The sequence below is a fragment of the Halteromyces radiatus genome, assembly GCF_025201355.1.
Source record: "Halteromyces radiatus strain CBS 162.75 chromosome Unknown BX664scaffold_2, whole genome shotgun sequence".
NCBI classification, from domain to species: domain Eukaryota; kingdom Fungi; phylum Mucoromycota; class Mucoromycetes; order Mucorales; family Cunninghamellaceae; genus Halteromyces; species Halteromyces radiatus.
Window position 1 is genome coordinate 1366853 of NW_026251688.1, and position 14062 is coordinate 1380914.

General features: G+C 33.0%; 7 protein-coding genes across 7 annotated transcripts; 5 read left to right on the top strand and 2 right to left on the bottom strand.

Moving 5' to 3' along the window:
* Positions 1-36: 36 nt before the first annotated feature.
* BX664DRAFT_324581 (uncharacterized protein) lies at positions 37-1241 on the bottom strand. Its single transcript, XM_051543875.1, has 6 exons — positions 1138-1241; positions 935-1078; positions 749-871; positions 430-676; positions 222-355; positions 37-125 (listed from the first exon to the last, which is right to left on the bottom strand). Exons 1-6 carry the CDS (start codon positions 1201-1203, stop codon positions 114-116), a joined length of 726 nt encoding a protein of 241 aa, XP_051402906.1. The 5' UTR covers positions 1204-1241; the 3' UTR covers positions 37-113.
* A 188-nt stretch (positions 1242-1429) lies between these two features.
* On the bottom strand, positions 1430-2020 carry BX664DRAFT_291691 (40S ribosomal protein S29). Its single transcript, XM_051541953.1, has 3 exons — positions 1905-2020; positions 1713-1812; positions 1430-1633 (listed from the first exon to the last, which is right to left on the bottom strand). The coding sequence occupies exons 1-3, from the start codon at positions 1964-1966 to the stop codon at positions 1625-1627; spliced, it is 171 nt and encodes a 56-aa protein (XP_051402907.1). The 5' UTR covers positions 1967-2020; the 3' UTR covers positions 1430-1624.
* A 562-nt stretch (positions 2021-2582) lies between these two features.
* On the top strand, positions 2583-2919 carry BX664DRAFT_259047 (copper fist DNA binding domain-containing protein; the record flags this gene model as incomplete). The annotated part of the gene is made up of 2 exons (XM_051540569.1): positions 2583-2645; positions 2710-2919. 2 exons carry the CDS (start codon positions 2583-2585, stop codon positions 2917-2919), a joined length of 273 nt encoding a protein of 90 aa, XP_051402908.1.
* An 854-nt stretch (positions 2920-3773) lies between these two features.
* On the top strand, positions 3774-3926 carry BX664DRAFT_238481 (uncharacterized protein; the record flags this gene model as incomplete). Its single annotated transcript, XM_051540200.1, has 1 exon — positions 3774-3926. A coding segment is annotated over one exon (153 nt), but the record flags the coding sequence as incomplete, so codon positions are not given.
* Positions 3927-4954: 1028 nt separating this feature from the next.
* On the top strand, positions 4955-7320 carry BX664DRAFT_258700 (Alpha/Beta hydrolase protein; the record flags this gene model as incomplete). The annotated part of the gene is made up of 7 exons (XM_051540560.1): positions 4955-5125; positions 5183-5550; positions 5614-5734; positions 5804-5858; positions 5929-6978; positions 7110-7135; positions 7201-7320. 7 exons carry the CDS (start codon positions 4955-4957, stop codon positions 7318-7320), a joined length of 1911 nt encoding a protein of 636 aa, XP_051402910.1.
* Positions 7321-10211: 2891 nt separating this feature from the next.
* Positions 10212-11979, top strand: BX664DRAFT_324588 (uncharacterized protein). The gene is made up of 5 exons (XM_051543876.1): positions 10212-10500; positions 10576-10621; positions 10699-10802; positions 10876-11169; positions 11251-11979. Exons 1-5 carry the CDS (start codon positions 10327-10329, stop codon positions 11767-11769), a joined length of 1137 nt encoding a protein of 378 aa, XP_051402911.1. The 5' UTR covers positions 10212-10326; the 3' UTR covers positions 11770-11979.
* Positions 11980-11995: 16 nt separating this feature from the next.
* Positions 11996-13679, top strand: BX664DRAFT_274874 (uncharacterized protein). Its single transcript, XM_051541258.1, has 3 exons — positions 11996-12205; positions 12267-12777; positions 12907-13679. Exons 1-3 carry the CDS (start codon positions 12060-12062, stop codon positions 13648-13650), a joined length of 1401 nt encoding a protein of 466 aa, XP_051402912.1. The 5' UTR covers positions 11996-12059; the 3' UTR covers positions 13651-13679.
* Positions 13680-14062: the final 383 nt, after the last annotated feature.

Sequence of the window (14062 nt, forward strand, 5' to 3'; positions counted from 1 at the left end):
TTGAATCGTTAGCAAGCAACGATATATATAAGAGTAGTGAATTCTTTTTTATTAATATTATGTAGAAAAGTATAACATCAACTGGAATGACTAAGTAAGGAAACATGCATATTTTAGGATTCAAACTAAGAGACAAATCCAAAAAAAAAGGGTTTCAGTTTAGTAGAAAGTCAAGGGGTTTGTATCAAAGTTTTTTTTTTTTTTTTCTTATTATATCTTACATAATTAGAGGGAACAATACCGGTAGTACCGTCTTGTTTTCTTGCTTGCCACCAGTTTCCTTTACGATCCAAAATATCTAAGACTTCATTCTTTTCAAAGGAGAGTTCATTAGGATCATCAGGACTTGCTTGATCTAAAAAAAAAAAAAAAAAAAAAAAAAAAGTTAAAATTAAAAATTGAAGATTGATTTATAGATAAGAGTCTTACAATTGTGTAATGCAGTAGCTTGAGTAACATTGGCAGAACTTTCAGCTAAATCCTTTTCAGTAGTGAATTGAGGAAGTGGACTGTTACGTGTTTTGGCCGCTCCACTAGTACCAGCAGCTCCAGTACGATTCAATTGACGTTGAATAATAGCAGGGGTGGCGATGATAGGACCAGCATCATTATAACGATGAGTTGTTTGATGTACCCAAGATTCTTCAGATGAACCAAATAAGAAGATCCAAATAAACTATCATCACATTAATAAAAAGGTGTCAAAATAAAAAAAAAAATATATGCATATAGGATGAAACATTCTTACCTCACAGATAATCAAGATGACTGCACCTCCAGAAGCAGCTCTAGCACCAACGGGTTCAGCAGACAATAAGATAGGGATAAGATAAGTCAAATAAACAATACTAATAGTCAACAAAATCATGATCTAATAATAATAATAATTATAAAAAGGTGAATGAAAGATGGATGAAAATATGATGATCTTTACCATATTTGTATAGTTAGCTAAAGTAGATAATCCAGTGCCAATAAAGACTAGAACAACAACAAAAAGATTATAAATGATAATCCACCATGTAATGCCATGGAAAGCAGCAACACAGCCGCCTACGAAAAGAATAAACCATCCAATCTAAAATAATCAAATAGATTAGGATATATAGATGAATAAACAATTTTTTTTTTACTTACAGCGGCCAAAATAGATACAGTTAATACAATAGGATTTGTTAAGGAAAACGAAGTGAAGCCCGCCATTTTCGTGTATGAGTTGTTAAGAAAGATTTGAAAATAAATATATATAAAAAAAAAAAAGATGGGAAAGAAACAGAAAGAAAAAGCTGATTTCTATTTATTTGTAAAAACCGTAGTAATATTTTGCTACTTTTGATATTAGTGATGATGGGTTTCAGATAATTTTTTTTTTTTTTGGCCATGAAAAAGGATAATAATATATAATAAATAATGGTTTTATACAGAAACCCAAGTAAATCGATATATATTTATAAAAAAAAAAAAAGAAGAATTTTTTATTCCAAATAGGGAGGGGTGTATGCTTAAACTACAAACTACGTACATATATATGAAGGGGTGATGAGAGGAACATGAGTCAAATACAACAGGGTTTTCTTTTGAATGAATAAACTATTGTCGTCTGTCGTGGTCTTGGGATTCCTATTTAACGGTACTGTTTTTTTTTATTATTATTAAAAAAGAAGTCAATTAATAATTAGATTCTTCTTTTTTTTTTCTATTTTCTTATATACCTTGTGGAAACCAATATCATTGGCATATTCACGGAAACATTGACGACAAATGTTCAAGTTGTACTTGCGAATCAAACCAGCTTGATGAGCACAAACACGGCTACAAAAAAAAAAAATAAGAATAAAAAAAATAAACAAATTGTTTTTGGTTTTTATAAAGTTTCTATCTATCATTTGTATTATTGACTTTACCATTGACGAGAACCTTTACCATAGGTCTTAGGACGAGAGTTCCAAACGTTAGCGTGAGCCATTTTGTTTCAGAGTAGTTTATAAAGAGAAAGAAAGAGAAGGAAAAAAAAAAAAAAGTCGTGGACAAATTCTACATTGGTAGTGGATTGCAAAAAGAATTGGGAGTCTTTTTTTTTTTTTATTGGTGTGGCTTAGAGCCAATAAGGAAACACCAATTTAGATTTGAATGACCGATCTCTCTTGGCCTCTATCCAACTAATCTTTTTTTTTTTTTCTTTTTTTTTTTTTTTTTCTCACCTCTCTTCTACCTTTCTTTTTTCTCTTTATTTTTCACTTTTATCTATATATATATATATTTTTCTTTATTCACTTGTATATTATTGTCGACTTATTATTATATAGACTTTTGGTAGACTATTATTAAAGAAGTCTTTTCATTTGATAAACAAGAGAATATTTACTTATTTTAAAAGTGATATATTATTCTCTCCTTCAACGTAAGAAAAAAAAGAAAAAAAATATTTATACAAAAAAGCACAATCTAACCAACGTGGTATGTTTTTAACCCTTTTTTTTCAATTATAGTCGTGTTACAACAAACAAATTTACGGGATTCAAAATCAACAGTAGGGTTCTTTTTTTTTTTTTCTCCCTGCACTTGTGTAGGTTAGCCACACTATGGTTTATATTACTGATGAAGACGGTACAGTCAGAAAATTTGCTTGTTTAACTTGTATCAAGGTAAAATATAGAAATATATCAAACTTATGTATGCTAATATATATATATATATATTTTACATTAGGGTCATCGTTCTTCTGGATGTCAACATGCTGATCGTGAACTAGTAGAAATTCGAAAAAAAGGAAGACCTGTATCTCAATGTGCTCATTGTCGTAATCTTCGAAAGACAAAGCAAGTGCATATCAAATGTTTGTGTCACAAAAAGTCAGAAGGTACAAAAAATCATCGTCATCATCATTATGATTTTATTCTTTACTCACTTTTTTTTTAAAAAACTTATATAGTACTATCAACATTGTCACCCAATTCTTCCCCATCACCTCCACCTCCATTACCAGTAACATCATCAACAGCAACATCAACAACGTCCTCTGCATCATTATTAACTTCAACTACCTTATCTGATGGTAAACATGTAGATTTCATGCATCATGATCTTCAACCACAAAGTAAGCTTTTATTATATAAAAAAAAAAAAGATGCTTGGAATTGCGTATTACCTAGAATATGAAATGATTAATTTTATGGTTTAACACTATTTTAGACTTGTTATCAAAATCTTGTGCTCGTTGTGATCGATCTCCTTCCTACTGTATATGTACCTTTGAAAGCCGAGCAAATCATGCTGATTATGGCTATCTGTCTTCTGGAAGTTCAGATGGTACTGTGACTCCACCCACTACTGGAATAACAACATTATCATCACCATTAGCAACCAACGAACAACAACAACAACAACAGCAACAACAACAACATCAACATCATCATCATCATCATCATCATTATCAACATATTAGTACTACTACTACTACTACTACTACAACGCCCGTTTCTTCTTCACCACCATCTTCTCCTTCTTCACCTATGTCCTTATCGTCATCATCACATCATGAACCTTCTTCATTACGACTTGTTATTCCATCACAAGAATTGGAAAATCAACATCATTCTTCTGATCAACCTTTAGCAGTAACAGTATCATCACCAATGTCATATGAAGTACAACATTCATCTTCTAGACAAGCATCTCCATTTGGTACTCCGCCTCCTTCTTCTTCTTCCACCACCACCATTCACTATTCCAAACAACAACGTACCCTTCCATCACCAGCTGGCCTGCAAACTATCATTCCTATTCATGACCCCACTGATGACTTGGATTCGGATACCCCAGTATACAAATCAGCAGAACAAACCATTGATCAATCTGAAGTATTAGGTGAACTAACAAATCGAACATCGGAAGAATTGATGAATCAAATCTACAATGAATTTTCAGCTGAAACTTTTCAACTCTCACATCCTCCTGTGGATTTTGCTACTGATGAATCAGATTATCATCAAGAACATCATCATCATCATTCAACCACCACTTCACCAACTCACTCTTATAGACTACAAAAACCTCCTGTATCTGATTGTCACGAACAACAACAACAACAACAACAACAAAAATGCTCAGCCACTTCTTCTACTTGTTCTACTTCTTCATGACCACGCGTAATGGAAGGGACTTTTTTTTTCAAATACATGCCATTTCCATTCTACTCTACTTCCTAACCAAGGTAAGAAAAAAAAAACTGCATTATATAAAAAGAATGACAGAAATGATTAAACTTTATTCTTTTATTATTATTATTATTATTATTACTATATGATTTAGATATACCTTCACATGAATCTGTCCTTTCCCTTACTCCATTCATTTTATTAGTATATAGTTTTAGATTTGTTTGTTGTGCTTTTTTTTTTTTTAACCTTTGTATCCATATTCTTTCCTTCTTACTTTGTCTTACCCTTTACTTTTTATTTTATTTTTTGCCCCTAGTATATTAATACATTCTCACTTTAATAAACATTTAGCATTTGTTTTATTATTATTTTATTGGTGATGTACATCTGTCTCCGATGATGGAAAAATATTCTAAAAAAGGGGATTATGGTCTCTTTTTGGATTGTCCTGAGTTACATCATTTCATTCGTTATTGGTATCATCTTCTTTTTTCATTATACGTTTCGAACTTATTTTTTATATGAGATGTCAAATAGATTTATCCATTTATGCATCTTTCTTTGACCAAAGATTGAATTCCTAGAACAAACTTTCCTCCCCCCCCCCAAAAAAAAAAAAACTCCCGAGCAAAAGGGGGTAAGTAAATCCCATACTCACGGACAATCCATTTTTATAATCGCGCTATCTTCTCCGTTTTCTTTTTCGCTTCTCTTTTCTTTTTTTTTTTTTTTTTTCTTTTCCTCTTTTTTTTTTTTTCTTATATAAAGGGGCGAAGATTCCACATTGCTCCAAAATGTTGGTTCCTTTCATTGGGGTTTTTACTTTATTAGTATCTTTGACTATGGCTCGTACTTTTACACCTGAAGATCTAGTTTCACTTGCGCGTCCTGGTGGTGTTTCTCCTGATCCTACTGGACACTATGCAGTTTATGCTGAATCAAACTACATTATTGATCAAGACAAGGTAAAAAACGATACAACAATATTATTTGTTTATGAATAACATTGAACTTTTCGATAGACTCAAAAAAATATCTATCTTCTCGACTTGGAAAGTTCAACAGTAACTCCATTAACTCAACCTCCTTTGGGTGATACTCAATCGGAACCTCTTTTTTTGGATGCTGACCATGTTGCGTATCTTTGGAAAACTAATAATTCTTTACCTCAATTGTATGTGGTCAATATTCAACAACAACAACCCTATGTCATTAGTGATTTCCCAGTGCCTATTGAAAATATCAAATTCAATCGTCACCGTCAACTATTGACTTTCTCGGCTTTGGTTTACAATGATAAGGATACTTTACAACAAACCAAAGAAAAGGATGATCAAATCAAGGATACAAAACAAGATACTGCTTTAGTCTATGATGAATTAATGGTTAGGTAAGAAAGAAGAAGAATAAAAAAAAATCATATATCTCACTTGTTTTTTTTTTCTGTCTACAGACATTGGGATACATTCCTTTCTGAAAAGCAAAACAATATCTTTGCCGTGTCTTTGGAATTTGTCAATGGTCAATATCAATTGAAAGGTGAACCTCGTAATTTATTGAAAAACTCTGGCTTGGTAAAATGAAAAAGGAGAGAATCAATATGGCAAAACTAACTGAACTCTTTTTTTTTCTTTTTTTGATAGCAATCTCCACTTTTTCCCTTGGGTGGTGCCTCAGATTATGTAGTTTCTGATGATGGTAAAAGCAAAAAAAAAAAAAAAAAAAAGAAAAGGGACTGACTTATCTCATTATCATCATGGGATTTTAGGTACTGAACTTGCATTTGTTTCCAAGATTACCTCTCGCGACAATGCTTGGCAAACATCTCAACATATTTATACATTATCTCTGGTGGATTCAAATGAAAGTACTCCTGTGGCTCTGAATGATGATATTCCTGCTGCTAGCTCTACTCCAACTTATGCTCCGAAATCTGGTCGTCTTGCGTATCTCCAAATGAAGACACCTCAATATGAAGCTGATCGTAATCAAATCACGATCTATGATCGACAAACCAAAACTCGAGTAGAAATTGCCAAGGATTGGGATCGTAGTCCATCTGAACTGATCTTTTCACCTGACGAATCAACACTCTATGTTGTGGCAGAAGAATATGGACGGGTCAAATTGTTTGCTATTGACCTTGCAACAGAAAAAGTCACTACTCTGACAAATGATCATGCTGTATCAGGTGTGTCACTTTTGGAAAACTCAAATTCGTTGTTGTTCAGTGTCAGTTCCATGAATCATCCTGCTATTGCTCATACTCTAGATTTGGCCAATGGTGATCTCCGTCGTCTGGCTACTTCTGACAAGTTGAAGACTGCATTGGAACAATTCTCGCTGGTAGAACCTGAAGAATTCAATTTTATAGGAGCACTTGGTGATTCAGTGCATGGATGGTTGATCAAACCTAATGGTCTGGATCCCAACAAGAAATACCCTGTGGCTCTCGAAATCCACGGGGGGCCCCAGAGCTTATGGGCTGACAGTTGGTCAACAAGATGGAATTATCAAGTAATTGCTTCTGCTGGTTACGTTGTAGTAGCTATTAACCCTCATGGCTCAACTGGATATGGACAAGACTTTTGCGATGCCATTCAGAAGAACTGGTTTACTTATCCTTATGAAGATATCATGACTGGTTTGGATTATGTTTTGGAAAATTACTCTTATTTGGATGCCGATCGTCTCATCGGTATGGGCGCTAGTTATGGTGCAACTATGGTCAATTATATCAATGGGCATACTGATCGTTTCAAGGCATTGATCAGTCATGATGGTATCTTCAGTGCGGTTAATGCTTACTATACTACAGGTAGGTGAGCCCCATATGAAAAATTGGAAAGAGAATGAACTGATAAAAAAAAAAAAGGGTTTTGGAATGAATAGATGAATATGACATTTATGACAGACTGACAATATCCTTTTTATTATTATTATTATTAGATGAACTTTATTTCCCTGAAAGAGAAGTGAGTGGGATAAAATAATAGCAATGGATAAAAACAGATAGATTAATCGATTTTATTGTAAATAGTTTGGTGGTCCTGCTTATGATCCTGTTGCACGAGTGACTTACGAAAGATTCTCACCTTCCAACTTTGTACATCGATGGAAAACGCCTACTCTTGTCATTCATGGTAAAGAAAAAGACTAATAAAAAAAAAAAGGGATGTTGAAGAGATTAACTCTTTTATCATGATTTATTTATTTTTATTTTCTTTAGGTGGACATGATTATAGATTGGTGGATGGTGAAGGATTTGCAGTATTCACTGCATTACAACGTCGTGGTATTCCTTCTAGATTGATCTATTTCCCTGATGAAAACCATTGGGTGTTGAAACCTGCCAATTCCCTAAAGTGGCATCATGAAGGTATAAACTCGAAAAAAAAAAAAAACATTATCATCATGACTGACGATTTTTTTTTTTTATATGTATCGATTTTATTATTATTCATCTTTTGGTTGGATGATAGTGATCGGATGGATGGATCGATATGGTAAAGAAGATCAACAAAGCAAGATTACTATCCACGGTCAACAATGGAAAGGACAACATCCATTGTATAAGGCTCCTGTTGCGTAGTACTCTTTACTTAGTTTCGTAGTTTAAAGCTAGACTCCCTTTGTATAATGTATATTTAAATCAATAAACATTTTGGCTCTTTGATGATGATGATGATATGTGGTGATGGATGACGGATCAATGATATGTGACGATAATATTGTGGCGATGAATACCAATCATTGTAACAAATCAATGTACCCGCTTCTCTTTTGATGATCATGTTATGAAAATTGTCCTGTTTGATTCTCACATTTTGATCCAGTTCACAGAATTTGACCCGGAGTTATTATATTGGAAACATACTTGATCGATTACAAAATGCATTCAAGGAATCTCATGAACGACAATAGTCTATTTTTTTTTCCTTTATCAATAATAAAGATTTCTCCTGTTTTTATGCTACGAAGATTTGTATGAATATTTATTTTTATTGAAAAGGAATGGACTATTGATGGGAAGGCGTAGATTACACTGTACACTTTATTCAATAAAAAATGACGGAATTCAAAGGATAAGATGTCGCAAAAATAAGTTGTCGCATAATCAAATAGAGAATATAAGAAGAAGAAAAAGAAAAGGAGTGGTAGTAGTTCCATTGAGTATTTTGAATAACAGAAAATAAAATATTATTTAGTCAATATATCCATTTTTTTATATTTATTTTAACTTACCTGTAGGGCATCATTAAATACATCCTCCGAAGAGGTGATAACATATTCTAATATGTTGCTGTTTACAGGTTGGTTATTCACTTTGAATTGGAAACACCAAGAGAGATTTCAAAACAGAAAAAAGAAAAAAAAGAGAAAAAAGAAACAGAAAAAAAAAAGAAAAATAAAATAGCACTTTTTTATATCTGTCACTTGATCAAGGAATAAAATAAACCTGGCAAAAATATCTCAGAAGAAAAAAAAAAAAAAGAACTATTATGCAAATTTACATTCGTTATCGATCGATCGAATGTCTCAGTTAATGAAAATAAACAAAGAAGACCCGAGTAAATGTATTTTTTTTTAAAAAAAAAAAAAAAGAAAGGAACTATTATGCAAATTCACATCAACATCACAAGATCTGAATATTACATTAGTATACCCTTGTCTTAACTGTGATAATTGATGATTGATGATACAATATAAAAAATATAGTTCTTTTTTTTCCAAATATGGCCTGTTGAAAAGAATCAGCTAACAATCAGTCATCAATCATCAATCATCAACAATAACATACTCTACCGACATCTCTAAAGCGATATCTGAAAAAGTGGTAATGCGACATCCATTTTGGGGGAGTACGATTTTTTATTTTATAACATCACGAAAAACATTTTCTTGTGACCCGACAAAAAACTTTGAAAACACTTTATTTTTTGCTTTTCTTTTCTTTTTTTTTTTTTTTTTTTTTTTTTTTTTTTTTACAGGGAAGCGAAAACCACAAGACCGAAAGACGGGAAATAGCCAGACAGCTACGACAAGAAGTAATGATATTTACGAAGATGAAAAAATGGTTACAACAAATGGTGATAACGATGCTGGTAGTGACTAATTATTACGTTCCTGTATGATATACACAGACGTTGGAACTATCGGAACATGGAAGTATCAAGCATATGGTACGTTCAAGATGCGCGGTGCTCATGGAGATAACCAGTTTCGAAAAAGCAGATGGTACTGGGTACTATCAGTACTGTCTATCGTGCCGGCTACAGGGAAAAAACGATCATATCAAGGAAATAGATGAATGGATACAAGACAAGGTAAATGACTGAATATGACTCTTCGAAAATATGTAGGGAAATATGCCTGGATTATTTGGTACTGATGTTTTATCATGAAAAAAACAGCAACGTGGTGGACATTCAGAAGCGTATTTTAAGCAACATATGCCGTGGAAGACGCACGTCAACAAGAAGATAATGGAACGCAGTCTGAAGAACAGCCTTGGAAGTATACTTGGTCGCTTGCAAGATCACATCAAGCATGCTCCCACATTGTAGTGTAGCTTTTTTTTTTTATCAATAAATATGTCTTTTTTTATTATGTTATGAAATTATTTTTTTTTTTTTTGAAAACGGATGGTATTTGATAGGAAGGCATGGATTATAGACTTTTTTTTGGAAAGGAAGGTGTGGTCTGTAGTATTTTGTTTTGAGAAGTGGTGATAAAAATCAATCATCAATCAATACTGTAATAAATTCAGTTTATTGATAAATCAGTTATAATTATTAAAGAATCGAAAGATATAATGGTAGTAGGATTTGAATTTTCATTAACAGCATTTGGCTCAAGACTCACATTACAGTAACAGCAGGTTAAATTTTCTTAGCATCAAGTATTATCAATGCGAGAAACTGTAAAACTGTAAACAGACATACTAAATACACCTTTAGTAAAAGTGACCTGAGTAAATGATGATGATGATAAAAGAGACAACTTTTTTTTTTTTTTTTCGCTGTGTCCAGTTCCAAATTTGGCAGCATGTTTTTTTTTTTTCTTTGTGAAAAGCGGCAAATTCTTTTATGCCTCTTTTCTTTTCCTTTTTTTTTTTCCTTATATTAATAGAATATATCGTAAACACTTATATATATACAAATAGATGTATCAAGAAAACAATGACGATATTGAACAACCTACATCACAGGAAAACTATGAACGACTGAATACTTTTGTACGCTCACTTCGACGAAAACAAAAAAACTCTCTACCGAACGCGTGTTGTTGCTGTTTAGATACAAGATTAGGAAGTCGTTTGGCTTGTTTTATTTGGGCGGTAAGAAGAAAAAGATGTTATTCTAATATTTGAGAAACTAACGAACGTAACTTTTTCTTCTTCTTCTTCTTCTAGGGATTAAGTTTATATTTTGCTTGTTTAGCTTTTATGAATAAAAGTCGTTAAGTATTTTCACCTAGAAAATAAAATTTATTTATTATTCAATAATAACCTTTTTTTTTTTTTCTACTTCAATAGCATTCTATTCTTATTTTAATCGAATACCACTTACTATCTTTGGTATTCTCAATCTCTTGTTCTTTTTCGTTAATATGGCTGCCATATTTATTATTACTTGGAAGGTAATCATCAAAAGAAATGATCATTCTAATTATACTCAAACTAACGGTCACTTTTATTTTATTATCTCTTTAGGCTGCACCCATTGTTCTTGGTCGACTATCTCAAATGATTTGGGGTTTTGTCATTGCTATTTTGGTGGATATGATTGCCAATTATATTGCTTTTTTAGCAAGACCTGGTGATTTCCAAACTTGGTGCTTCAATTTATCTCAATCCTCAATTCAACAAGCGTTCAATCAAGCTAATCAAAATACCACTATCACCATCCCATTTGATTCTACTACTGATTATTATAATTGTAATCGACTTTATCAAGATCAAGTCACTTGGACTTTATTATCTATTGTGGCAATGTCTTTTGTTTATGTAAGAATCAAAAGAAAAAAAAACAGTCAGGTCAATAATAATAATAATAATTATTTCAACTACTTCATCTTTTTGGATTAGATTCACTGGGCAATGGTAATTACTTCATGGGAACGATGGTATGTGATTCAACCTCCTAGAATGGCTCCATTCAACGAACCCAAGTCAAATCAACCATCTGTAGCTCCTAATTTAGAACAAGAACATGATCAACCAGAGATGACAAGTACCACTTTACCATCACATCACAATGCTTCATCATTTCATTCTGGATCCAACTTGACTGGTTCAGCAATACCAACAGCAGCGCAACAACAACAACAATATTATGAAGATGGTAGAGTTGAAGATCCTTCTATGGTTGATTATTATCCTTCTCAACGACCTATGGAATATATACCTCAAGATCAGCAATACCACCAATCAGATCCACAATTCCATCATCATCATCAACCGCAACAACAACAAGATCAATATATGAATCATCAGCACAATCCAGCACAACAATATCAACAATATCAGCAGCCACAGCAGGAACAAGTATATTATGCAGAAGATCAGTATCCATCAGGCAGAAACGATGGCTATTATCGCTATTGAAACACCGATTACAGTTTCTTTTCTTTTTGTTACAGCATTGTTAGGAATGGTTGCACCAGCCCGTGGATCCGGAGTCTTCTGATTGATTCAAGCACGTCATTTCCATTGATCATTGATATTGTAGTAATAATTTGTATGGTGTGTGCATTGAACCTTATTCTCATCAATTTTTTGTATTTATATAAATAAAGTATCTTTTTTTTAATTCTTTTGGTCTCCGTTCCTTTTTTTTTTTTTTCCTCCCTTTCTTTCTTCTTTTCGATTTTGAATATCTGCTCTCTACATTATCTATGACCTTCACTCTGTCTACTATACGTCGTGTTGCAGTTATTGGTGCTGGACCAGGTGGTTTGATAGCAGCCAAACAATTAAAAGAAGAAGGTGTCTTTGACAAGATTACTGTATTCGAACGGAATGATCAAGTGGGTGGTACTTGGTATGTTTCATTTTTTTTTTCTCTATATTATTGCTAAGCTCATGAACTTTTTATGTTATAGGATATATTCTTCAGAAACGAACAACAATCCACCTCTTCCTTCTGTCAATGCTTTACAAGTAGATCCTCCTGTTTTGGATAATAACAAGGTGCCTAAGTTTTGTCCATTAAAGTCAGCTGTCTATGCCGGTCTTCATACCAATCTACCCACCAGTGTCATGAAATACCGAGACTTTGATTTTGATGCCAATGTACCATTGTTTCCTTCTCATGGTCATGTCTTACATTACCTACAACAATTTACACAAGCTCATGATTTACAACCATTGATTCAATTCAACACAAGTGTGGTCAAGGCCGACTATGACGACAAGCTGAACGAATGGACTTTGACTCTTCAAACCAAACAAGATGGACTCTACACTGATACTTTTGATGCTGTCATTGTTGCCACAGGTCATTATGCTATTCCTTATATCCCTGACTTTGATGGTATAGACTCCTTGGACATAAACGGTATTTCATGGATGCATTCTAGGGATTATCGTTTGCCTGATACATTCAAAGATAAGGTAATTATATATATATATATATATATATGTAGATCAATTTAATTTTGTTTTGAACATCCATTCTAAATCTCTCTTCTTTTTTTTTTTTTTTTTTTAAAAAAAAAATCTTCAAATAACTAACTGTGATAGACTGTCCTTGTGATTGGTAGTGGTAGTTCTGGTCTGGACATTGTACGAGAAACATCACAAGTAGCAAAGAAGGTGTATCATTGTGTACGAAGTGATAACAAGCAATCAATCCAAGCGCATGCACAAGATGCCAGCAATGTGGAACGGGTTGGATTAGTGAACCGAATTTTAAAAGATGGACGTATAGAATGCAATAGTCAAAATACAACCACATCGTCATTATCAGTATTATCGGTGGATCATATCGTATTTGCTACTGGTTACCTTTACAGCTTTCCATTTTTCCCATTTGAACAAGACAATCTCATCAAGGATGGACAGAGTGTTGATCATCTACATGAATATCTTTTTTATATCAAGAATCCCACTTTAGCTTTTCTTGGGTTGCCAATTCGTATTGTGCCTATGCCTCTTTTACAAACACAGGCTGTTCTGGTTGCTCGTTGTTGGAATCCACACTCCTCTGTCTCGGTGCCTAGTCAACACGTCATGCAAACGACCTACGATCAATTGTATGGGGACGGCACAATACATCGTTCCTTCGTCATGAATACACAGACTGAATTTGCCTATGTGGATCGACTGGCCGCATGGGCTGAAGGTTACCCTCCATCTCTATCGACCGATCATCTCCTTCATTGGCATGCCAACTCAACTGATCCCATTACGCGTCCTTTGTCTGAAGAATGGAAACAATTACGTATAGATGCTTTGGTGCTTCGGAAACAATACTTGGGTTATTAATTTAGAAATGGAATATGAATAGATTTTTTTTTATTTGAATTGTATATATATATATAGAATAAATATTTTGTATTCTGACAAAAAAGTAATTCCTTTTTGATGTATGTATAACGGATGATTGGTTGATACGAGAAAATAATAATAAAATATAAAGATGATTTATTAAAGAAGAATATAAATGATAAAGCATCAGTAAAATATAACTGAGAGACTTATACTCTTTTGTGTAATTAATGTTGTATCCAAAGGTGTTTTATTGAGAATATAATACAACAAAATCAAACGGGATGAGTATTCCTTTTTTTTCCCTTTAAGTGCAAGGATCCACTTTTTTTTATCTAATGGTAGTAGCTTCATTGGATGAGGAATGATAATATTGATGGATGATAATACAAATGAGACAGACAAGAGA